Raw genomic sequence first — 27,996 nt, 5'->3', positions numbered from 1 at the left:
AGTAATACGTGGGTATTTCTAAATGAAGTTTTGATGCAAGTCCTTGCTGGTTTTATGTGAATAGTCATGTTTGTTGTTTAGGAAATACGGAGGGGTAGGTGGGTTCAGATGAAATTATTTTGCAACATTATTCCTTGGAAACTTTCTAAGATACTCTAATATTTTCTTTACTTTAATCATGTGAGGTAGTGTTAGCAACAAAAGCTTGTAACTGTGACTACTTATTTTGCCCCCATTTGCACTTGGCCAATTAAATAGGAGAAATGTGTTAACATTTTCTGGCTTGTGGTAGGGCAGCATGCTGTGTTTTATTATAATAAGATGTCTATAGGAATGTTTATGGCAGGTATGACGAGTATTTTCATCTGCTCCTGTTTCTGGGTCTGATTTGAGACAAAATAGGCTGTGTTTTGCTTTCAGAGAGCTGGTACTTGGTACATATGGAAGATTTGCTGCTGAGCGATATAAAAGTTCTGGTAGATCTAAGGTCTAATTTTCCTTTTATCTGAACTCTCAAATGTACTGAAATCTGTCTCTACGAAGCTGTTCTAAATGAAAGAACGTAAAAATTGATGCATCTTCAATGTGCTTTGGTTCTTTAGCGGGGTGGGGTTTTGCCTGTAATCCTATTTATGATGACCTATTTATGAGTTCTGAAAGAGTTTGATTTAATTTAAGAAGGTTCTTATAACTCAATTTAAACAACTCGGATCGTTTTTTTTCTCATACACTTTTAGAAGTGAGCTGAGATAAAGATCTTGATAATATTCTTGCAGTGAGGTTAATGTGAAATGTTCTTTAGGTGATAGTGTTAATTTTGTCTTAGTACAGTAAAATCTGGGTAATGTTAACTATTTCTGTTACAGGTCGGGAGTTCATTATCCCTTCGCTGGCGCACAGGTTCATAGCAGAGATGGTGGATTTTTTTATTCTGTTCTTTATAAAGGCAACCATTGTTTTAAGTATTATGCACCTCAGTGGAATAAAGTAAGTTGAACAATTTAAAGCTTTATTACATACAGCTTTAAACTCTTCATGCTTTTGAGGTGTCCTGATGTATATGTGGTATGCTTATGCATATGATGGCACTTAGTAATTGTCAAAAGTTGAGGAAAAAGCACCACTAAGTTGACCTCCTTTTAAACACTTTCTCATTTTGGGTCAGCTGATGGAAACAAAGAATTTGTACAGGTGTCTTCATAGGCTCACAAACTCCTTACTAAGGATAGATTAGACTTGCAGTCTTTAAAAATCTCGCTATTGCCTCCCAAAAATAAAAGTCCTCTAAAAATTTCAAAGAAAAAATATTGACAAATAAATTTGGTTTTTAAACAGCCTTTAAAAATGTACTGGATCTGGCTGGGATGGATTTAATTTTCTTCATAGTGTCTCCTATGGTGCTGTGTTTCAGATTTGTAACTAAACCAATGCTAATCCACAAGAGAAAAAAACTTAGATTCTGCATGTCAGATATGTATGTACTTTTAAAATACAGCCTGATAGCTAGGAATGCTACCGTGCTGTGGTCTTTACTGGGCATAAAGTTGGGTTTCTAAAAAAGTATGATTAAGCATCGTGTGTATCAACTATACACTAGACTGAGAGATTCTTCATTTCCCATTTTTATACTCAGATGTAATCATTTACTTCAAAGACTGTTTGTTTTTTATCTGCTTCTTTAACTGTAGATACCTTATTCCATAGCTCATTTAGTTCCTCTGCTTTGGGTTGGTGTGATCAACTATTTCAGTCTGATTAGGAGATGAGAGCTTGGTGTAGTTGGTAATTCCATTACTGTCCAAACATATTTCAGAATCCAAGTTTCCTGCTAAAGAACCTTCCAAATGTTGTCTGACTGTAAACTGGTACTATACAGATAACATCTTTCAGGCACCTCAAACTGCTGCTTGAAGGGTGTGTGGAAGATGGTCAAATCCAAAACAATAAATATGTCAATGTAAATGATCAGTGGTTTTTGTTCAGATAAGTATGCAATTAAAATGCCAAACTCTCAGTGCTGTTTAGTTGCCAAAACCTCCAACTCTAACCTGACAGCTTGTATTTCCATCTTGTTTTTAGTAGGCTGAGAATGATACAAAATGCAGTACTGGAAAGATGGGGAACAACTATACATATATTGCTTCTGTTAAGTAATGAGGGTGATGGAAAGAGAGCCATCTCTTCAATTAATTTGCAGTATATTCAATATTACTACTTTTGCAAGAGCCAGTAAGTTGCTTACAAGTAACTTCAGAGAAACATTCTGGGTTTTTTTTTTTTTTTGCATGTGAGATATGGTGTGCTTGAGGTTAGGCTGAGGAGTTGTCATGAAAAAAATACATCATCGCAGGCTCAAGACAGAGACTTCAGGCCAAGGTTGTATTGAAGGGAAATGCAGGTTGTGCCACACTGTTTTCTTAATTCCTTAAATCTTTTTCAATCCTTAAGTCTGAATAAAGAGGAGGGCAAGTAGTACAAATATAGATGGAGTGTTTTGAAGTGGGACTGCACATTTCTATGTGAGTAGTACTTCTCACTTAGATGCATGAGTGAAAAGTCCTTGCCTAAATACGTGTTGCAAGTATGCCCGTTGCCGACATCAGATAAAAATGTTAAATCTATAGAGTTTATCTTGTGAAAACACTCAGTTGACTCCAAATTGATGCTTTGTGTAGCTTTGTAAGGATAAACAACTGAAGGTTTCAATTGCTTTAGGTTAAAAACTTCGTCTTGCATGCCGAGGTGCCTGCCTCTAGAAGAGTATGGTGAGCAGTAGAGACTACTAAGAATGAGGAACCCTGATCATACAAGGGAGGATAGGTCTTCCTTGCTTGCTTAGGGAGACTTGCAACTTCTTCCTTGCATTTATAGAGAAGAGTGCCGCCTTTTTTTTCCTTGAGAGTTCCCATAAGGAAGAGACTTGGATGCCTTCCATTTATACCGAGTTAGATGATCGCAAGCAGAATCTTTTGTTTATCTCCCAAGAAGCATGAGAATTTTCAGAACAATTCTGCAGCTCACTGCCCAGGGACACCATTGTGTGAAGGTGGTAATAAAGAATGATCTTTTCTTAACGAAAAAGACAAAACAAACTAGGCAGCAACTCAGAAGGAAACCTAGTGTTCTGAATTTTAATGGCTTGTTTAGTATCAGAGAAGCCAAGGAGCTTTTGTTTTTTTACTAATACCAGAACTGAAGGAGTGAATTCTAGTATTAAAGGGGTAACGTTGGTATTGGGAGAAAGATGGTTTTAAAGTTCAGTCTTATTTTGTACAGGGACATCTCTAAATTTGCCATGCATTACATAATAGAAGAAATAGATGAAGATACATCCATGGAAGATTTGCAGAAAATGATGATAGTAGCTCTCATCTACAGGTTACTAGTCTGCTTCTATGAGGTAACAACTCATCGACATTAACTTCTATAATTAATAGATGTCAATTGTTGAATAAATGTTGAAAAAAATTCTATCACCATTGGCCTATAAAGTAAATCCTCTTTATAGTATTTTGGATTATGTTGAAGCTTATGACATTCACATAGTTTTGATGAAAACCAAGTTTGCTAGACCAATCAACGACATGGTAGTGTGTGGAATTAAAGTAACTCTTCTTTTACAGATAATCTGTATTTGGGGAGCAGGTGGAGCAACCCCAGGGAAATTCTTGCTCGGACTGCGAGTTGTGACATGTGATACATCTGTACTTATTGCGCCCAGCCGTGTGTTAGTCATTCCGTCTTCTAATGTCAGTATGACAACGTAAGTGCTATTAGCTCAGTCATGTTGCTTTCAGGTTAATAGTGTGGAAGGCATGTGATTTGGAAGGAAATACACCATTTCTTTATTAGTGGCCTTTGCAATAATTAGATTGCAAGAGCTATTGTTAGATTCTGTGACCCACGAGTAAAATAGCAATTATTCAATCATGTGAATATTTTTCAGGTTAGCTGATAAAATAAATCTCCTCTGAACTCTGGAGACTGATTTTTGTGCTGTGCAAAACTGAGGCACTAAACTCAAATGTAAACTACCTTCTAATATAAGCAGAGAAGCGAAAATAAGGCATTGAATGTTTTGTTCTCATTTCAGGTCCACAATACGAGCTTTGATCAAGAATTTTTCTATTGCTTCATTTTTTCCTGCATTCATTACACTGCTGTTTTTCCAGCATAACAGAACAGCCTATGATATTGTAGCAGGGACTATTGTGGTAAGAAGAAATGGAGTCAGATGATACCAGAAGATGAGATTTCCAGATTGGTTTTGAACATCCCCTCCCACCCCCAGTGAACAAAGACCTACCCCAAAACTGAAATTGAGGTGTCTATTGGAATCTTTTGCCCAAATGAAATGGGAACTGATTTGGAACCTAAAGAAAATGTTTTACTCTGGTATGATGCCAGCAGCTACCTTCAAAGTATTGGAGTTTTCATAAATGCCAAAGAAGTTTGGGAGAAACAATACATACTAAATTTGGAAGTATTAACCTCCAATTGATGAGAAAGAAAGTGGCTGTATTAACTGCAGAAAGGAGCTGTTCTGTTCCTCAGTCTGGAAAGCAGATACCTAGAAATACTCCACCTTAAAAGAAATGTCGCTCCTACAGTTGTGGCAGGTAACTAAAAATCCAGTTGTTTTCCAAGCAGTCGCCTAAGTCGTATGATAAACTCTGAGGGGAAGAGAACTGCAGTATTAGACAGTAAGGCAAATCGTGTTAATTAAATTGCCATGTCTGTAGAAAGAGATGAGCAGTGTTTATCACGTCCCTTATTACTGCTTCACAGATCATATGCCCTCACCTCTTAAGTATTTTATCAGAACATTGATAAGCATGACTGTCTTCAGCATTGTCACTTATTTCACATCAAAGCTAAAAAAGAGGTGAAATAATAGCTGCTTTTTCTCTGGGAAGGGTATGTTACACTGCAGTGTTAGTGAATTGGTGTGTGTAAATAATTTGGAGCTGTGAACAGTACAGATCATGCTAATGAAAGGTAACTTTTTTGCTTCTGTTTGGAGTGAAAGCACTTGTCTATTTCTTGCCTATAATACCAAGCAAAACAACTGAATGTGCTTCAGGAGCATGCAGAAAACATTAACTGAAATGTGTTATGGGTGTAAATCTACAAAGTACAAATACTGGTTATTTTCACTTTGTAATTCTGGCTAATTGTTTGTATATTCAGAATAACTTAAATACTGAATAAAGAAGCCTAATATTTTGCATGATTACATAGCTTTGATAATTTGTTTGTTCTCATGTTATTAGTAACTTGGGAAAGGAATATAAGCAACAATGTTAATGTTTTATTAAAATTTGAGTAAGAGTTTGGAATTCTTCTAGAGCCTGTTTTTGTGTGTTCTTCCCTCAGGTGTAACTATGCCACTCTGGCTGAAGTTCTTACCCTACCCTCTGTTTTGGAGGTTGACAATAGAAGTGTTTGAGAGCTTGGTTCTCTCTTGTCTTCAGGTGAAATAACTTAATCAGTAATAATATTCTGCAGTATTTTAGTTTGACAAGTGGTGGTGTTCTGTTTATCGACATAATGTTCTGTGTATGTGTTCTGATCCTCATTTACAATGTTGTTTTGGGAGATCTGAATAAAGCACCGTTTTGAGGTTGTTAGACCACTTGATGTTTAGCTGAAACAGAACTTCAGAGATGTCTCTTAACTGCTCTTCGAAAGAATGGCACTATTGACTTAAGCATTGAAGTTGAAAGTTCAGGCATGGCAATCAGCCTGACAGAAGCTAAAGCTGTCAGAACTAACTAAAGTCCCTTCTGCGGTGAGTGGTGCCCATTTACAACTTCAGTATGAACACAAAAAGAACTTTTGTTCTGTTTACTGTAGCAGTGACCTAAAAACAAGGATTCAAGATGGGGGGAGGAAGGGAAAAGCAGTACTGTTGGCTAAAACTGCTGCTACCAATTCAGGTATAAGGGAAAGTATCTCTTACCCTGTAGAAACATACCACCCATTCCACAGCAGGTAAAGGAAAAAATTACAATTCAAGGACACAGAGCCTGTCCATAGAAATATGTATACATTATGCTGTTGTAAACACTGTCTCTTATGCAAGTTGCATTGAAGATGCAGCTTTTTTCTGTTTGTAGGATGAATACTTGGCAGGTGATAGAGAAGTGAAATTTGTGGCATTTTTCAAATTTAGGCTCTGGAAATACGTAATTGCATAAAATCCCTCCACAGCTACAGTGGCAGGATGTGACTGAATAGCAGCTTATGTATGTTGCTGAATATTTTCTATTTATAGAAATAGTGATTGGAGCTCTACCCCTGTAAGACTCCCACAAAAACAAAAGTTAGCCTCTGTCCTCCTGTCAAGTCTAGTGAAGTATTTCATTCTGTAATCCTGGCACCTGCAGTTGTACAAGTGCTGAGCAGCAGTGGGGTGAACAGCAGAAGCACCAGCAAAAAAACCCAGCAAGGCAGCTGAAAACACTTAAAGCTTATGTGACTTATGCAGGTCTCTTCAGTTCTAGCTGTAGCAAGCAATCAGATCTCAACCATAAACTGAATGCTGTGGCTTAGTAAAAGTTCAGCTGTGGTCCCCAAACAAACAAGAGCATTTCCTCTCATTTTACTAGAATAGTGTCTGTTCTCTAAGAAGCTCCTCTAACTGCTCCGGAAGTGGAAAAAACCCAAATTACTCATTTACAATTGGGTGTACTTTTCCCTCTTCAGTTAGAATGGTGGTGAGTGTTTGTAACATTAGGTTGCCTTTTTTTTTTTTCATAGCTCTGTAAAAATTAACTGCAACCATTGCAGCTAGACAGCTGACACACTGGCATATGGCTCCAAGCTTAAGTCTAGTTAGAACTCTCCTCCTAATAGGGAACTTCTAACTAATTTAAGATCCTCTAAAATCAGCATCAGTGTCACTGTCAAAAAGCAGAGGTTGGAGAAAGCCTGTGACATCACTCAGGTTGACTGCATCATCTTGTACAGCTGCAGCTGCCTTCATAGAGAGTTAAAACTGCCAGACAATATTTCATAGTTTTTATTGATGGCATTTATTCCATGGTTTAACATGTTAATTATACTGTAATAAACATGGCTTTAATATTAAACTTTTCCTTATTATCCAAAGTCACCACAGTCCATTTCAGTAAATATAAAAATATATACTTAATACTTTGTACAATACTGGTTTTTGGTCCAAACAAAAATGGATCAGAAAAGCCAATAAACTTACTTTAAGAATTCCCAATTTTAAAGATTTTCTAAATGGATTTAGGCAACTTTGAATAATGGGATTTACATAAAATCTGAGACAATACTAAACAAAAATGGCCGTAACACACAAAATTAAAATTTCAATTTCACAGATTTGTTATGCCAAAAAAGTACATAGAGAAACAAAATTGTATTTACACGTTTCATAATAAAATAACGAAGGCGAGACACGTGATAAAGGGCTGTAAGAATGAAAATATAGAAATAGCATATAATTATTAAATGAAGAACTACAGATCTAACAAGTCCTTAGCATGGATCATCCTTTAATCAGTCTTCCTCTATCAGAAAATTTTAGTGCACGATACACCCAAACTCACTCACTTCACACATACACCAGCACAAACTCAGCATAGAAATCATTCGTTATCAACATTCTCTACTCTATACAGCATCCCTCGCTGATATAATTACAATTTCGAGGCGTCAGTAAACGCAGATGAGCGCACATAGTGGTGCAGATGAAGAGGTATTGTACAAGCCATTCACTGTGCAGGCTCTACTCACGGCTATAGCCAGACCATGCCGAGTCAGTGACAGAAATAACTCGCGGGAGCCTAAAATAGTTTTGCTTGAGAACAGCTCTGTTGCCAACTCTATTCGTTACCAAAAAAACTAACTGGGGAGAGGGAAGGGAAGGGAAGGAAAGGGAAGGAAAGGGCAGAAGAGTTTCATGTTCCTTTAGGCAGATCCGACTTCAGCTAACCCAGCATGAGGTACGATCCCAACAACTGAACAATGCAGGGTAGTAGCTGCTTCGAAAGTTGCTTTACCAATCGGGCGGTTATTTTCTACGTCTAACTGCAGTCTTTATCTTCCGACCAGAAACCGAAGATCCAGAGGCAGAGAAAACATTTTTCCCATTAGTCCTATCAAAAGAAATGAGCAGTTCAGAGTTTAGGACAGCGTAGCTGAAAATTCAGTAGCAGCACTGAGCAGATACTCCAGAACAACTGTTTCATAGTCTGGTCTCACTAGTTACCAGCTGGCAACAAATGGCATACGATGAACAGGAGGAAGAGAGTTCCAGAAACCAAAAGCAATTAAATCTCTCTTATTCAGAAGGTAAGTAGCTAGATACAGATTTTACCTCTCAAGAGCAAGACCATTTCACATATGTCGATGTGTGATATTTCTGACAACTAGGCTCCTTTACAGATACCGTTGCTTAGTTAGCCGTCAGGCTGATACAAGGAAGGATGCCCAATTTAGTTTCAAACTCCGAGGTTCATCTGAACACCTCGCAATTTAATAGCAGCAGAGGCTGAACACCGTCCACTGATATTACCCGAAGCTCAAGTGAAATTCTGATACGGTCTCTTACCCCACTGTAAATGCTGGAGGCTGGCTGAACGAAAATCCTGAAGAGCCAGAAGGCTGTGCCGGTGCGGCTGGTGCAGAAGGATTTGCACCAAAAGTAAATACTCCGGGGTTATTTGGAAAGTTGAAATTAGAAGTGTTACTCCCAAACTGGAATAAAGAACCTGGGAAGTTAGGGTGGAAGCAGAAGGGAATAAGAAAGTTGAAATTTGAGTTCATCCTTTCCAGCAAAATCCTCATGTTCTTCCCACTATCTTCAATGCATTTTTTTTACAGGTCGCTCAAGATGACAAAGTTGGGGGAGGGGAATGCACCAGAAGTGCCAGATTTACTACAGGAATGGTACATAGAGAATTTGTTCGTTTTGGTAGAGAATCATAAATGGATTCCTGAAGTAACACTGCTGGCACACCGATAATGAATTGTTTGCTAACTTCTGCACCACCATTAAGTTTATACCTGTGCATCCTGAAGTTTATTAATAACTTCTTAAATTATAGTATTGAATAATGTAGATTTATATTTAAGTAAACTTTCTTGTGTTGATGCAGTCAATCTGGGGAATCCCTTTCGTTTAATGTGCTAACACAGCACCTCATCTTAAAAAAAAAAAATCCGTACCATCAAAGTAACTGATAAGCAACCCAGGGAGATTTTTTTATCTTTAAACTGCTACCTGAAGAATGAAAGACTGACTGAGTAATGAACGTGGTGTGCCAACTAATCTACTGATTAATACAAAAATGTCGGTTACTTTTAATGGAGGCTCTTTTGTAAAACTTCCGAGAGGAAAAAAGGAGGCTTTTCCTTTTAAGTATTTGACATGATGGTATCAAATACATACATTCTGGCAGTGTTCTTTTCTTTTTTAATAATTACTAGTGTGGAACAGGTCTTTCTTACGCTTAAATTGTATGGATCATTCTCTGCCCCCTTCCCACGGTATTTTATACTTCATTAGTAAAACGAACTTTAAATAAAGTTTTAACCCATAAATGCTTAAAAATAATCCTGACCGTATTCTTACACAACAAAGCCCCTGATCCAAATAAATTGCCAAAGCCCGTTAATGAAGTCAGATAGCTGATAACTACCCTAACAAATCCAAACCCAGTAATTTTGCAGTGCTTCTGCCATTCTGGTTTGTACAATCTTACCAGTGAATACTCCACGGTTTTCCACGCTTCCTTTTAATCACTAGATTTCTCAAGAAAATAAACCCCAATATTTAGTGGTAGGGTTGCAACCTCCATGTCCGCTAAGTCTCTGGTAGAGAAGGCATACTGCAAGGCTGGCATACCTATGGCACATCCTCCACAGTCAGGAGTGAGACACGAGTTAACTCTGTACCCATTATTTTTATGGAGGGTAATTCTTAAATATGTGCGCAAGGCAGAAGTCTTCTTTCTCCATATAATTTAAGGTGCGCTTCATGAAAAATAAAATAAAATATATACTCTCTGAGAGGGAAGAGGATGGTCAGCACTCACCAGCGCTGGGGGTACCAGAGCCAAAACCTGGCTGTTGAGTCGCTTGCTGTCCGAACACAGAGGGCTGAGTACTGCTCGTCACTGAGCCGAAGGCAGGAGGAGCAGGCTGAGTGCCAGTGGAAAACAACGTTGTCGACAGCGATCCAAAACTTGGAGCGCTTGGCTGGCTGGACCCTTGGCTCTGGCCAAATGCTGGTGGCTGACTGGCGCCAAATGCTGGGCCGGCAGCAGGCGGTATGTTCCCAGAGCCAAACAGGAATGAAGAGGACGACCCTTGGGGAACAGAAGAGAAATGTCAGTTATATGCCGGGTTTTTTTCCCCTCCCAAGAATGGATCTAGAAACAAAGGTTCTAAAACCCCATGTTTCCCAAGTCTGGTAGCAGAATACTCATCTTAATTTCAAACTAATTGTGTGAGTATATAAAACAAATGCTATGTCAGCCACAACAGGAATCACACCTTTTCTTGTAAGTAACATGCGAAACACCAAGTTTACAAGAGTCAGACAAAATTAAATCTCAAACACATTGGTTGTCTAGACTCAAATTACTGTGTTAACATTCATGTTCTAGAAACAGATTCCCACAAATAGCCCATTTTAATTTGTATTTACTAAAAGCTGTTTGTATCACACACAGAGAATATTCACTCAAATTGTATTTTTCAAACATGCAAAATACAGCTCCTGATTTATTAGGATCAGGAGAACATGAATCCTTCTTGTCAGCAACTGCACCCCTCCCTGCCCAACTGTTCCCCATTATCAACTTCTGGAGGCCAAATCAAGCTTGCAGCGATCTCTCTGTACTCAAAAACTCAATTTAGCAGAGTAATTCTCTACGTAACATCAACAGGCAACCAGCTCATTTGTTTACCTGCTTCAGTTCTGCATGGGCAGCAGAAATGAAGACACAAAAATGCGTGGCTGAACAGTGGCTCTGAATATACACAGCAGATCTGCTATGCAAAAGGGGACATTTTAAACAGCACTATTAATGCAATTTAAGCAGCCTTCAGGCAACAGAAAATACACTCTACTGCACCGTAACTTGGAATGGCTGACTGTTTTTCTTTCCAAGAGGAGGAACAGATATATGGTAAAAGTTAATGCAAGCTTCTGCATTAAAAAAAAAAAATCCTTTGTGAAGATGTTTTAAATATGGTGTCACCTGCTTACGAAATGACATTGAAAGTTACTAATTTGTAAGCAGGTTAAATTGATCTGCTGGTTGTTATAATTTAGGACTGCTTTCTCTCTGTTTCTGATACACAAAAAAGTGTGCAAATTTAATTTCTGTTAATGACAAAGTTAAGCAATCAGATCAAACTAGATGAAGTCTCTTCCCCATCGGTTCAATTTTATTTCCAACATACTGCTAGGCTAGCAGGAATACAGATGATTTGGCGGATTTAGTCATACTGCTAAATTCATGCAGTGGGGTAGCGAACATAAAACTTGAAGAAACTTTAGATTCTTATCTCTGTCTTCTCTAAATTGCTAGAAAATTAACAAACACTGGCCATAATGCTTATCAGAAACCAATCCTTAAGCAGCAGCAATTGCATGTAGAGGTTCTGTGTTTATGTATACTTGTGAAGGAAAGATTTTGCAAACCTTGACTATTTACAACATTTGAGAGTTTTAGGTATGGGTTGTAATTCACTGACTTCTAACCGTAAGCACTGGACTGATAGTGAGAAGAAAGAAACTATCATTCCCATGGTGAAAAGTTCCCACACAAATTGAAATCCAGTAAAGGGTTGTCCTTTGCATAAAACAACGCCGCTGCCAGTTCATTCCTAAACTGTATTTCCCAGACTGTGAAAACCTGAGCCCTAATTTTAACGTTTAATATAAATACTCAGTATTTTTCTCCACTTCCATACATTTGGCCTACACACTCTCCAAAGTAAAATATTCATGCAACAGTGTTTCCCTTGGTCCACTATGTAATGGCAAAACCAAGAAGAGCATCTATTTTAAACGTACCTGTTGAACTTGATGTGGTTGTGGCTCCAAAGGTAAAGCCTGAATTTGCTGCATTGGTACTGCTGGCTGTCGAACCAAAGAGAAATGAAGCAAGAGCCGAGCCGGTGCTGGAAGATGTGGTTGCTGGTTTGTTTTCTTGAGAGAAGCCAAATGACTGAGATGCTGCAGATTCTGCAGAATTGCCAAAAACAGAGCTGCTCACAGTGTTGCTGGGTTGTCCAAACACAAAGGGAGCAGGAACTGGCTGAGAATTTGAGGAAGAGATGGCGCTGCCAAACACGGTGCTGCTGTTGGCTGAAGTGGTGGGTACGACTGTGCTGGAGGAACTTGAGCTCAAGAAGCTGAAGGATGGCTTTGCTGCTCCTTGATCTGAAAGGAAGAACGGTACATAAACCACCACAGAAATGCCAAAGAAAGTATAGCAAGTAGATTCCCGTTTCAATCACTGTACAAAGAGCAGTCCTGAATGACACCCAGCTGCTGTCACTTATGTAAGATCAAGGTTTAATGTGCTGATTGCTGCCATCCACAATTAAAGGAATGGAAGAATTGTGAAGAACAAGGACACAACTGCAGCCTAGGCTTCACTGGTTACAAAACTAAGCGTTGGCTGTCATTACCTGAACCAGTATTAACCAGTACTTCTGAACTCTTCAAACAAAAATATATTTCAGATGTTCTTAGAGGAACAACATCAATCACTAGTAACAGTTTTATGGCTTTGCTCAATAGAGTACTGAAAAACAGTGATAGAGTTGCATTTGTAGCTTGTTCGAAAATATAGCCCTGTGTCTACTGCTTTAAGTCAAGCAAAGCTTACCATCCTCCAGCATAACTCTTCCAAGCTTAAGTTCATTGTACTTAAGCACCTGCAAGACCTGCTTTTAGCAGCAACAGAGAACAACACTCCATTAAGACCATTGTTATAAAGTACTGAGTGCAGTTTTACACGCTTAGAATAGAGCTGTCTTTTAAATTCAGTCATTCTTCAGCTTTCCCTAAGCTGCTGGTCTAATTCTCATTATTAATTTGTGATCTTGTTTTCAATTTCCCATCATCTTTTCTCCCATCAGTTATGGCCCCCTTTCGTCTATGCCATTTTTAAGGGACTGTATCATTCTTCAGAACACTTGTTAAAATTTCCTTTCTGCACAAGGTGCTTCATTGAATTTCCATAAATAAACCAAACTCCAGAACTTTACCTGGCAGGTAAAAAACCCCACCAAAACAAACCCAACCTCGTAACCCCCACCCCCCCCAACTGTCTCCCCTCCCCCAAAGCCCACAATCCTCAAAACACCTGTGTGTTCAGTAGCAGTTCACCTAAGAACACTGTGATTAAAACCAGTATAACCCTATGTATTGCTTTTGTTTAGGGTTACTTACTGATGTCCTTTTCCATATCACTTCAGAAATTAGAAACGAATTCTGTTCTCTAAAACACAGTTGCCAAGTCATACAAATGGAATTTAACAACCAGAATTTTTCCACAGTGATCACCACTGAAGAACTTTAATCCTCCACTGCAGACTTGCAACAAATTAAAGCAATACAAAACTGTATAATATCTATGAAGTCATTTTTATACCTTTGTAGCACTACAGAAACAGTGGTACACCCTGCAGCATAGCTGCAAGTACATGGGAATAAGATATTCCCCCTCTCATTCCCTTTCACTATGAAAAACAACGCTAGTATGAGGCCTCTGTTCTGCACGATACTACAGATTTTATCACCAGCTGTGCTGCTGCCACTGAGACAATACAACTTCTGTATTCATACAAGAAGCGATACAGGTTCCTTAAGGTGTGGCAATTTTTTTGTCTAACCCTAGTGTTAAAACTCATTGAAATCTAAAAAGGACTTGCTACATATTGTCTACACACCAACAACCAGAACTAAAGACAGGCTGCAGGTAGTAATTAAGCCTTTTCTAAAGCTCAAATGCATGAATATATCAAATCTCATAGATTTTGTTCAGTATGGCTTCAAAGGTATTACTTGATGGACACGAGCACACAAGTGAAGACAAAAGATACTCTGTTTACCTGAAGTACTGGTTTGTGCTCCAAATGCAAAAGACGGCTTTGCCTGCTCAGTTTCCTTCTCCGATGGTTTAACAAAACTAAAATTGAATATAGGTTTTGCTGTGCTCTCCTCTTTGGTATGCTCAGCCGTCCCAGCTGAAAAGATAGGTTGTGCCTTTAACTCTTCATTGTCAGCTTTCTTTCCAAATGCTAATGGAGCAGCAGAAGTGACAGAGTCCTGTTTCTCTTCTGTCCTTCCCAAAACAAACTGTGAGGCAGGTGCAGACTCCACACTGCCAAAAGAGAAGCCTCCCTTTGTTGAAAGAGTTTCATCCTTTTTCCCATCCGACTTCTTAAATGCAAGAGCAGGTGATGCTACCTCCTTTGCTGCCACAGTTCCAAAAGTGAAGCTGCTCACTCCGGTTTTATTCTCACTGGTAGCTATGGAAGAAGTAGAACTCGTGCCAAAACCAAAGCTTGCCAAAACTGGTTCCTCTTTCTTTTCCTGCTGTCCCAGGCTCGCTGTCCCAAACTGAAATGTTGAAGGAGCCTGACTGCTTGTAGATGGAAGTCCAAAGGTAAAACTGTTACTTTTACCTTCTTTTTTACTGTCTTCTGATTTAGAGTCTGAGGAAGAAACTCCAAATTTGAAGTCCCCTGAACTAGGAAACTTAAATGCCCCAGTCACAGTGTTGGAGGATGCAGATTCAGATGCAATGCCGAACTTGAAGCTCTCTTGTTCTCCAAATTTAAAATTTCCTGTGCTACCTAATGTATGAGAAGATTCAGAGGACGACGACTGGACACCAAATGTAAATGATGGCATTGCAGCATTTGTGGACACAGTAGCAGTACCAAAACCTGCACAAGTAAGTAATAATGTTATGTTTGCAATATATGATGTAATACATGTGGGCTTTAGCTACATGGCTGGGATTCTAGTCCTGAACCTCCCAGAGTCAAAACTGTTTAAAAAAAAGAAAAACCCAAACCACAAAACAAGTAAGAAAACTCCACACTTCCTCTCTACATACACCTTTTTGCAATGGTATTCTTCTACCTACCACCTGGCTTTGAAAAGCATACTGCTAGCTTCTTTGAAAGATCATGCTTTTAGTCTAAACACCAAATGAACAACACATAAGGCTTGTAAAGAACAACTACGTCATTAATACAAGTTTGTCTCTAAAAAGCACAGTCTTTTTCTGGGGAAGGGGTGTGGAAACACAGGCACGTTACCTAACTTAAGCAATATTCCTAGAGGAAAAATGAAGAATTTTGCCCATACCTCAAAGGAAAAATAATTGTACTTTAAAAAAACCACATGAAAAAATAAACTGCAGAATGCATACCCTTGTTTTTCTCATTCAGTATTACCTTTGAGTTCTGCTTTGGTGCCTGGCTTTGCGCTTTCACAGGCTACGCATTTTGTGGCTTCTGCTTTGTTTTGGACCAAGCAGACCTCACAATCCCAGCTTCCTTCGGGCTTCTTGAATTTGTCTAAATCCAGAAATCCTCCAGAAGAAGCAGAAAATGCAGAAACACTGCTACTGGTCACAGGCACTGAACTTCCTGAGAAATAAGCAAGACAGTTAATCATCCTGCTTAAATGATAAAGTGAACATGAACTTTTTAAGAAACTCTTAAATGCTCACTAAATTACAAAGCAGACAAGCGTAGCAGTAAAAACCCATCAAACTACAAGTTAATTTCAGTCAAACTCAATCCGAGAATGTAAACAACAGAAACACCTTGATTCTTCTTTATAATCTATATATGATTTTAAGCGCAAATTGAACCAATGACATTTAAACAGCAACTGCAGTTCATACAATACCACAACATAGCCTATTTCAGATGTAAATTAAAGGTACTGTTCTCAACTAAAACTACTAGAAGAATTTCTGGTGACACGAGTAACCCACAGTCAAAGTTAGCACCACTCAAGTTAATGATCACTGTCAAGTAATGTGAGGCTGAGAATTTAACAAAATGATTCATCATCAAATCCTAAAGACTGTGTTCAAACATGTTCAAAACTACATCGTGACAAAAAAAATACCAAACCAGACAGGAACTCAAAGCTTCCAAACCCACAACTCTGTGTTCACTACACAAGCTACACTGTCTTCAACAGCAGCAGAAACCTCCATAAAGAGGCCCGAAAGACAACGCTTGCCTTCTGATTTTTCTCCCCTGTACAGGAAGAGATGTCACTTGATGCTGCACCCCAACAGAAAACTTCAGCTCCGTAAGTGTGAGGACTGAAGTGGACATCCAGAAGTCACAAAAGCATCATATAATTGTCATGTTCACCTATGGTTTTAAACCACTGAGGGTGGCATTTAAGAGAGAGGCAGAAGATAACGTCTCAAATTCAAAACAGTAAAGACGGGAATGGGTCCTCTCTTCCACAGTACATCCAGAGGATTTTTATCCTCCCATTTTACTTTCCTCACTCTTCCCCTTGACAGATGTAACTGTGCAATTCTCTGTACCATGATGGTCATGGCAAACCCCTCACATTTCCAAAATTCCTCCTCGCAATGGCTAGAGTCTCAGACAAAAGTGCCCGCTGATCACTATGAGGCTAGTTAAAGACTACACAGTCTTGACATCTGGCTTCAACCTCTGCTCGGTTACACACAAATGCTGAGTGGAGACATTTGTGGCCATGTTCTGTAAATACCATTTCTACTTACGTTTTGAAACAGAAAAAAACCAGTAATTTTTAACTCTTTCTATGGAGTTCACATTTCTCCCCAACGAAAATGAGTAAATTGGTTTTAAATTAATTAAGGCATCCAGTATAGTCATCTTTCCTCACCAGCTGCAAAGCAGGGTATATTTGCTTCAATTCAGCTCTGCACTAATACATTTCACAATTAGTTCAATTCATGTGACAGGCTGGAATCTGGGCTGAGACCTCAAAAGTGCCTGTAGCCATTCCTGCAGACAGGCACCAATCCATCCTGTCTGGCATACAGCCATGCTGCTGAAAATATTTTTTATATGCAACGTACTTTATTCTGTAAAGAATGCACAGAAGCTGAGATTGAAACAACAGAAAAAGAAGAACACACCTGGTTTCTCGGACTGACAAGCTACACATTTGCTGTCTTCTGCCTTATTCGATACAAGGCACACCGCACACTCCCAAGAGCCTTTTGGCTTCTTAAATTTGTCTCCAAACCCCAGAGTGACTGTTGTGTCAGTGCTGCTGGAGGAGGATGTCACTGTTACCGAGTTGTCTGTGACCACTGGCAATGTCAGAGCAGGCATTACTCCTGTTCCAGGCTTTGGTGTCTCACATGCTATACATTTTGTAGCTTCAGGCTTGTTCTGGACCAGACAGGTATCACAATCCCATGTGTTGGGTGCTGTTTTAAATTTGTCTTCAAAGCCCAATGTCCCTGCTGTAGGGACTGCTGCCTTAGAGGCGACACATTGACTTGAGCTTATTGTCTGTTTAGTACTCTCAACTGTTGACACTTTAGCAGCTTGACATGTTACACATTTGCCATCTGTGGTTTTGTTTTGCAGACATGGGTCATATGTGTCAGACTGCCAAAATGAGGATGCTTGTTTAGAGGTGTCTTTACCTGCAGAAAAACTACTTATTGCAGGCCTTGTATAGACCACTGTGCTTGTAACAGGCTGTGCAGATGCAGAGGAGTGTGTTTTCAAAGACGTAAAGCCTAGGAAAAAAAATAAACAGGAAGAGAACTTACTGATAAAGCAGTACCCTCACTACTTCTAAGTTACTTATAATACTAGGTGGCTTAAATTTAAACCAAGTGCCAATGGTTACAACTATACGTTCTGACTAACTGCAAGAGGAAGTCCCTGGAAATCTTATCTAAAGGGATGAAATTTCATATGCTGCACTAGGACACAACAGAACATTTATTTAAAGCTTGATTTAACTCTTTTATTTCCAAGGAAGTTTTAAATACAAACCTTCACTGGTAGATACAGGTGTGAACAAATAGTACTGAAAGCTGATTGTCCATCACGGACTGGAAATAATCCAATTTCATTTTAAGATACCATGCTCAATCGAATCAAATTTCTAAAGCTATTTCTGCCATAGTAGATGACTCACATTTACTTTAGTAGCTAGCTGTACAGCAGTTGGTACTTGGAGCAGCAATCTACATGGTATTTCCCCACAGATACTGAGTATTAAGTAATAAAAATGAAGACAACAGAACCACTGTTATCTATAATCATTGTGCAAAATGCACTGGACACAGGCCAACTCCTTATTTAAAGGTGCCAATTTTAACAGAAAACAAGAACCACCAATATGGAAATACTAAAGAAAACGCTACGGCAACGCATCTTAAATAGCAGCACAAATTACTTGTAAAGCTAAAATGAAGAGGGCTTTTTTTTTATTATTATGTTGTTTTGGGGTTGGTTTTTTTTACATCCGAAGTAGAGCCTTTGAACAGTGTGCATTTAGAACCTGCTTCTCTTAAACTGACACAGAAAATTAATGTCACTTCACTCATAGGTCTTTCCTTAAACAAAACACACAGTGTGTTTTCTCTCACTTAGCTCTTTGCAATATAAAAAGGCGCTGCTTCTTAAGTATATTTAGATTTGTCACATCATTAAAAAAAGTCCTGATAAAACTGAAGGCTTATGGGAAAAGACCAAATTCAATAAAGTCCTTTTTCTTAAAACAAAAAACATCATCTACATAGATACACTTTATTAAACAGTTGAAAACAATTGCAATTACTTAAAAATAAAAATTAGAAAAGGGTTTTTAAAGTGAAACAGCCCACTTCTACTTAAAATTTACATTTGAATCCATAGTAACTGTTATCATTTAAGGCCAAAAGATTTGCAGCTTTTGAAACATCTTTAGGAATGAAACGAAATTGTTTTTACTATTCTTTATTTCCACCAGATGGTGAAGGTAGGAGAGGAATGTTTGTAAAGCATTTTACAAACATTTCCTTTCCAATTCCATAAATTTTATTTATTTAAAAAGAAACACTGATTATTTGACTAATTCTGTTTATACTTCATTTACAATTACATCCTAACACATAAAGGAGAAGCAATGCATCTGGTTTGAAGTTGCAGTTTTCCTTTCAGCAATAAAAGCCACTTAGAACAGAAGGGGAGATCAACCCTAACAGATGCAGCATTTAACGTAATGCTCTCCTATGTTTGTACTTATAGCTAATATTGCATTAACTGTGAGAAAGTGGGTTTTTTGTTGTGGTGGTGGCTTTTTAAAAAAATCAATGTAGTTATACGCTAGCATATTTTTTGCAATATCTTTTTAAAAGGAGTTCATTATCTCACCAGGGCTTTTTAAAATGTCTAACACACTTCCTTCCTTTAAGACCTTCGCAGGTTTGGAGGGGCCATCGTATTCTTCTTCTTCTTCCTTCTTATTGCTGGTGCTGTTTACACTGGCAGTATCTTTAAAAACAAAACAAAAAAACACCTTTCACAAAGAAATCCACTTAAAATGTATTCACATTTGCTAGAAACAAGAATTTCCAAGCTTCATGCTTCAAAAAGTCTACCTTGTTTACAACAGTTTGTAATTACAATTTGGTTAAAAGCAGATCTGTCACTGAAAACATCCTTTGCCTGGAATTGCTAATATGCTCAGAAAGGATAGATTTACTATTTAATATACAAAAAAAGAAAATCAGCACTTCTGATCTGAGATGCTAAAATTTCTGTTACCTAGAGTAAGTAAGGACGTCACTCGTGTATCACTGGATCCAGAAAACTCTGCTGATTTTACAACAGGAACACTAAATGTAAACCCAATCTGCTGTGAAAAAGAGAGATTTTTCAGATTCTGAAACTAAAGAAACTTTAATCAAGTTTCACACAAAAATAATAATCTGAAATCCAGTCTTCAAACTTCTGTTATAAATTGTAAGCCAGAAACCTATATATTTGTTTTCCCCATTATCAGGGCCAATTCTACTTTATTGTTCTGCAATATTCTACTAAAGCCTTGAGAAAAGGTTGAGCTTTACTTATTTTACTTACAGACAACGGAGGTAGCATTTCCACCTCAGTAGATTTCACAATTGGAGATGAAAATCTGAACACAGGACTGCCAACATTACTTGCTGGTTGTACCTGTATTTTCAAAAGAACTAAGGTTTGTATCTAAAAGAAAAACACCCTGGCGAAACAATAGCAGCTACCTGAATTCATTATCTTACAGACGTTCTGCAGTGAAGTTGGGAAATCTGATGTTTGGTATTTATTTCTAATCCACAGACAAGAGTTATAATAAAAGAAAATGAAGCTTACAAGTGAGCATATAGTACAGTATCATCAAAACCAAATCCCATAAACCAAGAGGAAAAAACCCGAGATGCTACTTAGATCTAAATATATTAAATATATGGAAAAGCAGACCAGGCAGCTAAAGAACCTTAAACTAACTCAGCTCAATTGTAGTCCGAGCTTCAGGAAATACCTCAACATGTTAAAGCAGATATCTGCTTCAAAACATACAAAAATATTTCAAGTACTCTGGAACAGATGCATGTTTATTTTACCGCAATAATATTCCAATTATTGCACCCTAGGCTCATATTCTACAGTAGGCTTATATGACCATTAATACTACCTCTAACTTAATAACTCAATCTGGCATAAAATCCCAACAAAATCTCCATAGCATTTGAAGCAGTTATGCAATTATGTTAACTGGAAGTTTGCAAAGTATAAGATGGACAGAGGCCAAATCAAAAACTTTATGCCTCCCCCCACCTCCCAATCGGAATACAACCCTGATTTATTCAACAGGATATAAACTAATGTTGGTTAGTTTCATGAGCGCCATGGAAGAAGTTAACATGCAACAAAGCAGATGTATACTCACCCTAAAAAAGTATTCACGATATACAACAAAGATTTACCTTGTTCATCACTGCTGTTGAAACAGTGCTTGGTGACGATGAGACAGTACTACTGGCAAGAAAACTAAAGTTGAACGAAGGCAGCGATGCAGTACTGATGGGTAGGGGTACTTTCGGTAGTACTGGTTCCTCCACATCCTAGGTGTAAATTTTAATTGTTGCAAATTTCAATTTTTCTCTTTTTTAAAAAAAGTTGTATATTTAAATTTTTCACTTTCTTTAAAAAAAGTGTAAATTTTAATTTTTCTTTCCTTAAAAAAGTTGTAAATTTTATTTTTTCTCTTTTACAAGACATACTACCTTCCTACCCTGTCCCACCCTTAATTTCTTAACAAAGTTAAATATAACAGAGAAATCTATAGATTAAGACAAAGCAAGTTTTCAAAAAGAATCCTAACCTTCCCACCTCAGTCTGCCATGTCATTTTAATTTATGGCAAGCCTGTTTCCCTGACATACTACATTCATCACCTGCCCAGTACAAATACTGAAAGTTAGCTCAAAATTGTTACCTGTGCAGAACAGAGAGGGGCACAGACCAGATTTATTTTTGTTTTCTATACTTTAGTTATTAAAGATCTAGAGAAACAACATCCTTTCCAATGATTCTCTCATCTCTTCAATTAAGAATACACTCTCAAGACAAATGAGAAAGTGTTCCTCTTGCAAAATTAGGTAGGACAGCTGCCAAAGTTTCTGAAGTCACTACTGCAGTGAACTTGGAAAAAGATAATGTTTAAAGAAGTATGTGGGTTCCTTAGAGTACCATTAACCCCAAAACAAAGCACAAAATGCCAAAAAAGAAAGCCCGACTAGCAGCATAGAAGATCATACTCTGATAAATCTCGTCTATATCATGTATCAGGATGCAAACTCAAAACTCAGAAACCAGTGTACCTTAAAAACTTCTGGTCTTATCCTTGCCTTTTAAACTATTTGATTACCAAGATTAGGTTAGTTAGGGTTTAAATGGGAATAGCCAATCTAATCACAAGTTGCACTGTAGTACCAAGATCTACCCAGAAGTGACTAACCAGAGATATAAGTTGCTACTACAGAAATTGAACACATCCTACAGCTTACATCTTTCACAGTTTTGATTTGAAGAGTCTATTGGACGTCGATACTCAGACCATTTGTATTATAGAAACATTATCCAGTATTCACTATTTCTTCATTTTGCATCAGCCAGAAGACTGATTTAAATTTTTCATATTTAAAGTCCAGTAGTAGGCAGCTTAAATAACATCCAATCAGAAGAATAATCTGTGGGATAGTCATGACCATACTTTTATTAAATGGACTTTTCTCATTAAAACAAGAAAAAAACCCTCTCACAATGAGTTTGATTAAGTGCCAAAAATTGTGAATGATCATTAGCAGACATACGAAACACTGTCTTCTGCTTCAGACTCTTGGCCTGTATCTTTCTACATGACTTAAATATGAAATAAATTAAATAAACTTTGTTTACTTACTTGGCACTTAGAATCATTCCTTTATAAAAACCTCTACAAACCTCCGCCAAAATCCGTTCATTCAACTGCTAATGAGAAACTTTATAGTATGAAGCATCTCCAAGATAGTATGACTAAAAATCTCAAAAATGTAAAACCGAAGTTGAGGCACTTGAACACATAAATAAATTGGAGCCTGCCCCGAAACCCACAGCAAAAACCCCACAAGACTGAAGTGGCATTATTATAAATTACTATGAGGCAATAAAACTGACATACTTAGCTAGTTACTTCAGTAATCTCAAGGAGAGCGATTAACCTAAGAGTCCCTTACCTGTTGTTTTTGTCCAGGTTTTGATATTTTTTTTTTTCCCTTCTCATCTTGCCGCCAGCACCCACTGAAGACAGACCGTTGGATGCAGGAGTACCGAATTTGGGGTAGGTCAAATTGCTGGCACAGAATAACAATACATAGGTTAAGGAAGGAAAAAAAAAAATTAAAAAAGGAAAAATAAAAAAAAAATCAACTTATCAGCTAATTGTTTCAAGCTATTATAGCCACCATTAATCCTAGAACTGACACCTTCTAATCGGAATCAGAAATCACTGTTCCACAAGTTGCTAAATGCTGGTAAATACCTGATGTTCTAAACAGCAAAAGTTGCATTAATAAAAGCAGCAATGAGAAGGATGTACATAAGAAACAGTCACAACATCCATAAAGGAATGATGACTAAGCCAGAAGACGTGAAATAGAAGAACTGATTTAGATGGTTATTTTCTAATGGTTCCTTTTAATAGTCCAGACAGTGGAAATTTTGACTGCCAGTTCTCTGATTCTCCGATGAGCATGTATCTTTGCAGGGATATAAAAGAACAACTGAAAATATGTATCAAGAGAGAGCGCGCGCGCGTACACATGAAATGCTGCCAACAGCTCTTAGGGAATAGAGAGGCTTAAACTTGTGTGGCAAGATAATCCGGCAAAAGCTTCAGAAGCAGCTCTGGCTTTCCTGGGGCCATCAGCAGAAGCAGCAGAGGTGTTTGGGTGTGCCAACATTCCAGAAGTCTTTTCAGACATGAATACAGATCCCTTTTGTAAGGCATACAAAGACATTTCTCTGTTCATTACAAAAGCCTAGATCCAAACCAGAAAGATTTCCTAACCCAAGTGGGAAGAGAAAAGAAAAAGAAAAAACAAAAAACACTCAAAACAAACAAACAAAACCCACACCACACCCCAAAAGAGATGTGAACTAGGGAACAACAACAATAAAAAGCAGAATGGCATCAAAATGAAGTATCCCTGTAAAAAATTACCATATCAAAGCTTATCCTGCAGCCAAGCAGTCAGTCATTACACAAGTACATTTGATCACACTGGAAGACACCAGGTCAAGTCTCCAGAAGACTGAGGAAGAGAATTGGTCTAAACTTGTCAGATACTTGCAAACAGTCTGCTTAGCACTGTAACCACTGAGAAGAAGCCAGATCCTTAAGGCCGTATGCTCAAACTTTTCTCTAATCCAAACTAACAATCAATTCGAATTCTGAAAAAAAATCTTATGTCAAAATAGAGCTTTATTCAGACAATTATAATCTGTCTATAATAGCCCATATTCCTCTTGTCTGTTAACACTTGTCAGCTTCTAAGGGGCAAAGACAGTTTTCTGTCTTCAAGCAAGTAAGTCCAACCTACAATTCTGACCCAGGGTTAAAAACCAAATAGCCTTTGGTAGGCTGAACAGAGATGTAACAAAGTACTGCCGGTTAGCTGCACGAAGGGACCCTGGCCAGCTGGCCCTTACCAGTGTTGTGTTCCTGCTCCAGAACATGACACCCAACATAGACTGGCTTTATAAAAGAATTTTTAAAGAAGGACCATCTACTCTACAGACAAAAGTAGAACATAGCAGTAAAACCTGTGAACCAAATAAAAAGCAGTATCAGTTTTCTGGATCTCCCTTCTACATGGAGGAGAAGAAAGGAGTTCTACCAAAGAAAATTTAGAACAGTTTGAAAACCCACAATTAAAACCTAACATCTGTTTGCACCTATGCCAAAACCTTAGAGCCAATGTCTTACACCCCTGAAAAGGTGGTTGCTGTGAAGTCAAACCATTAGATGCCAAAACTACCAAGGGTTGGTTTGGGGTTTTTTTGCAAGCCAAAGAATGCCCAAGGCAACATAAGAATTGCTTGGAAGATGAACACAGAGAAAACAAAATACAATTCCCTGCTACTGTTCTTTGAAAGGGACGAATCCTCAAAAAAAGGTATCCTTTGAATGCAAAGTATCTTAATTCAACCATTACCCAAAAGACTAGTTGGCCAGAAGGGAGAGCCATCAATATTAGCTGGAGGTGAAGTCATTCTACCTAAATCAAGCAAGCAGTGTAATGCAAGACAATCTCCTCAAGAAGAAGTACAATTATTAACTCTCCTGGAATTTTGTCGTTTAGAGACAAGTTGGCATTTGGCCTCAGATCATTCTAAAGGGCTCCTATTTTTCATGCAAACTCACAGAGCAGACAAGTGACTTCGCCATGAAAGGACCATTTAAAAACGATCTTCCTCCACGTTTTTGCTTTTTTAAAAAAACCTAAAAATTAGATATACTCCTGAACTGTAAGCCACTTCACCTTATAAAGACTCTTTCAGAAAGAGTAATTCCTTTAGGACAAAGCTTTCAGAGTCCAAGCAATTAAATAATTAGCTGAAACTAAGAGCTGCCTCCCTAATGAACATCAAGATGCACAAATGGCTAAACTCTCTCATAGTACAATTTTTTCACTGTATTTTCCATTCCCTTTAGTGAGACCTGTTACTGCCCTTCCAAAAGAAGACAGATATGCAGACTGTAGTGACAAAGGAGAGCGCTTTCTTCTTTCAAGTGCTTTAAATTAATAGAGTTGTCATACCTTTCAGATGGTCTTACTTGCTGTTCTGCAGGAAAACTCTTCTCTTTCATGCCCTGCAAGTTAAGTTTGATTTATTTCAAGATCTATCTGAATGTATTTATAAACTATACACAAAGCGAAGACAACCAACCACAGATGTTTTGTGTTGGGTTTTTTTATTTATACCACTAAATATACCTCATCTACTTAAGCTTGTTCCCCAACCACTATGACTACCCACTTTGATCTCTGGCCTAAAAAACCCATAGATTTAACACCTGGGCATTTTTACATTCAGATTGATACTGAAACCATGGGTGGTTTTTTTCTGAAAGAGATGCCAATCTTGTTTTAAGGAAAGTTTATCAGGGACTCCATCTACACCAAAGTGATCAGAATGGGTAATTGTCAGAAATCTCACTCGGAGCCTGTAGCTCACCTGAAAGAGTTTATACACAACATTAGCATGTTCCATCAGTGACAGCTTTGTGTACAGGAGCATATGAAAAGGAAAGTGTTGTTACTGTATTTTAACATTCTTTCAGTGAGAACAGCCTGACCTAACAGCATATCATCACATATTGAAAATAACCACCAGCCACTTACTGTTCCAAAAATACAACTAAATCCATAAAACCTCAAAGTATCTCTTTCACAATGGTTCCCACTGTTTTAATGCTTACCTCAAACGTACTATCGGTACTCTTTGCTAAGAAAGAGCACCTTAGTAGAATAATTGGTTAGAGACATTCCAAGCTTGTAAATAGCAGGCAGATAAGGACCAGAAAATTTACTTACTTTGTGCTTTATATCTCCCCTCTGGTGAATTTTGCTGGAATCAGTGGTTGGAGTCAGAGATGGTTTAAAATACTGGGTCCGACTCACTGACAGAGAGATTGCCTTTGGTGTCACGAGTTTCTGGACAGGTGGATGCTGCGATTCCATCTTTGAAAGGGAAGTAGCAATCAATTTATTCTTGCACCCACCCAAATTTCCACAGCATATACTTATGAAAAAATTTACAGAACTATAAACCCCCCATCAGTCTCAGCACCCAGTGAAAATTATTTGGAAGTGTTGAAAGCATTTAGCTTGCAGAGGGAAATCACCAGAAAACCAGTTATGAAATCCAAAAAGCTATAGAAGTAGCCAAAGTCTGACTGAATCCTATTTCAAAATTTGGCAGTTAACTTCACAGACAAAATAACTCATGTTACTATAATCAAAATAACTCATGTTACTATAATATGCTCCCATCTTTTCCTCTCCTCTGCCCACATTATGATATTTTTTTACTGCCTTATTCCATTAATTTAACATTCAAGCTCTTAAGCAGCTAAGTATACAGGCTTCTGGGTTTCATTTTTCCTACATTTTCCTCCTTTGAAGTTACACTTTCAAAAAAAAAAACCACAGTAAAAAGAAGTTGTAAAATAATTTTAAAATAGTCTCATTCATTAAAATATGTTCCAATGTTTTAGATTTGCATTAGAGGCACTTAAAAGTACTGGTTTGACTTTCCTTGTCAAAGCATGTTCACAGACAAGAGTTAATTTTTACCAGAAAGCACTATACATTCAGCAAAACTGACTTAACTGAATTGTGAAACAAGAAAGACCCCAAAAGGCTACAAGATTTACCAAAGGCTCCATCTGCAGTCTTAAGGATCAGAAGAATCAGACTTAGGATGCATGCTATTATTTAAATTAGTACCATCAGAAAACTGTGTTTACAATGCAGCTTTAATTTCACAGTATCTCTCAACTCTTGGTTAATAACATTCATGCTGTACTATCTATAAGGTGAATAGAAGTACTTCTTTCTAAAAATTATTATACTCATTTTGAAACCTTCAGTAAAATGTGGTTTACTTAAGTTCACAAACCCATTTTCAGTGAAGGATGGTCTATTGCTGTTTTAAAATGTAAACAGAATAGAATCGGAATCAGAATAGAGTAGTTGAATTGGAAGGGACCTACAACAATCATCTAGTCCAACTGCTTGACCACTTCAGGGTGGACCAAAAGTTAAAGCATGTCATTAAGGGCATTGTCCAAATGCCTCTTAAACACCAGACAGACTTGGGGCATTGACCACCTCTGTAGAAAGGTGATAGGACATTCCTTCCAGCCCTGTCACCAGCTTTATTACCCTCCTCTGGACACATTCAAGGACCTTAATGGCCTTCTTCAATTGCGGGGCCCAGAACTGCACACAGTACTCAAGGTGAGGCCGCACCAACACTAAATACAGCGGGATAATCACCTCTTTTGATCGGCTGGTTATGCTGTGTTTGATGCACCCCAGGACACGGTTTGCCCTCTTGGCTGCCAGGGCACACTGCTGACTCCTCTTGAGCCTGCTGTTGACCAGCACCCCCAGATCCCTTTCTGCAGGGCTGCTCTCCAGCCACTCCTCTCCCAGTTTATACTTGTGCCTGGCATTACTCCATTCCAGGTGCAGAATCATAGAATAGTTTGGGTTGGAGCGGACCTTTAAAGGTCATCTAGTCCAATCCCTGCCTGCAATAAGCAGGGACATCTTCAACTAGATCAGGTTGCCCAGAGCCCCATCCAACCTCACCTTGAATGCTTCCAGGGATGGGTCATCTCCCTCCCCCCTGGGCAACCTGTACC

General features: G+C 38.2%; 2 protein-coding genes across 2 annotated transcripts; one reads left to right on the top strand and one right to left on the bottom strand.

The window, feature by feature from the left end:
• The first annotated feature begins 348 nt into the window (after nt 1-348).
• On the top strand, nt 349-4,558 carry FAM8A1 (family with sequence similarity 8, member A1). The gene is made up of 5 exons (XM_009582570.1): nt 349-355; nt 867-987; nt 3,277-3,400; nt 3,624-3,763; nt 4,094-4,558. The coding sequence occupies exons 1-5, from the start codon at nt 349-351 to the stop codon at nt 4,236-4,238; spliced, it is 537 nt and encodes a 178-aa protein (XP_009580865.1). The 3' UTR covers nt 4,239-4,558.
• Nucleotides 4,559-7,034: 2,476 nt separating this feature from the next.
• On the bottom strand, nt 7,035-26,305 carry LOC104080236 (nuclear pore complex protein Nup153-like). Its single transcript, XM_009582559.1, is given in 15 exon segments — nt 7,035-8,129; nt 8,585-8,744; nt 10,071-10,343; nt 12,062-12,430; nt 14,110-14,949; nt 15,466-15,660; nt 17,172-17,786; nt 19,414-19,533; nt 19,807-19,894; nt 20,122-20,214; nt 21,006-21,143; nt 22,796-22,827; nt 22,830-22,912; nt 25,382-25,434; nt 26,159-26,305. Coding segments are annotated over 15 exon segments (3,291 nt in total). The 3' UTR covers nt 7,035-8,044.
• Nucleotides 26,306-27,996: the final 1,691 nt, after the last annotated feature.

This window comes from Fulmarus glacialis, unplaced genomic scaffold, assembly GCF_000690835.1.
Source record: "Fulmarus glacialis isolate BGI_N327 unplaced genomic scaffold, ASM69083v1 scaffold9670, whole genome shotgun sequence".
NCBI classification, from domain to species: Eukaryota; Metazoa; Chordata; class Aves; order Procellariiformes; family Procellariidae; genus Fulmarus; species Fulmarus glacialis.
Note: the sequence above shows the minus strand (reverse complement) of the source record. Positions and strands in the feature narration are given on the sequence as shown.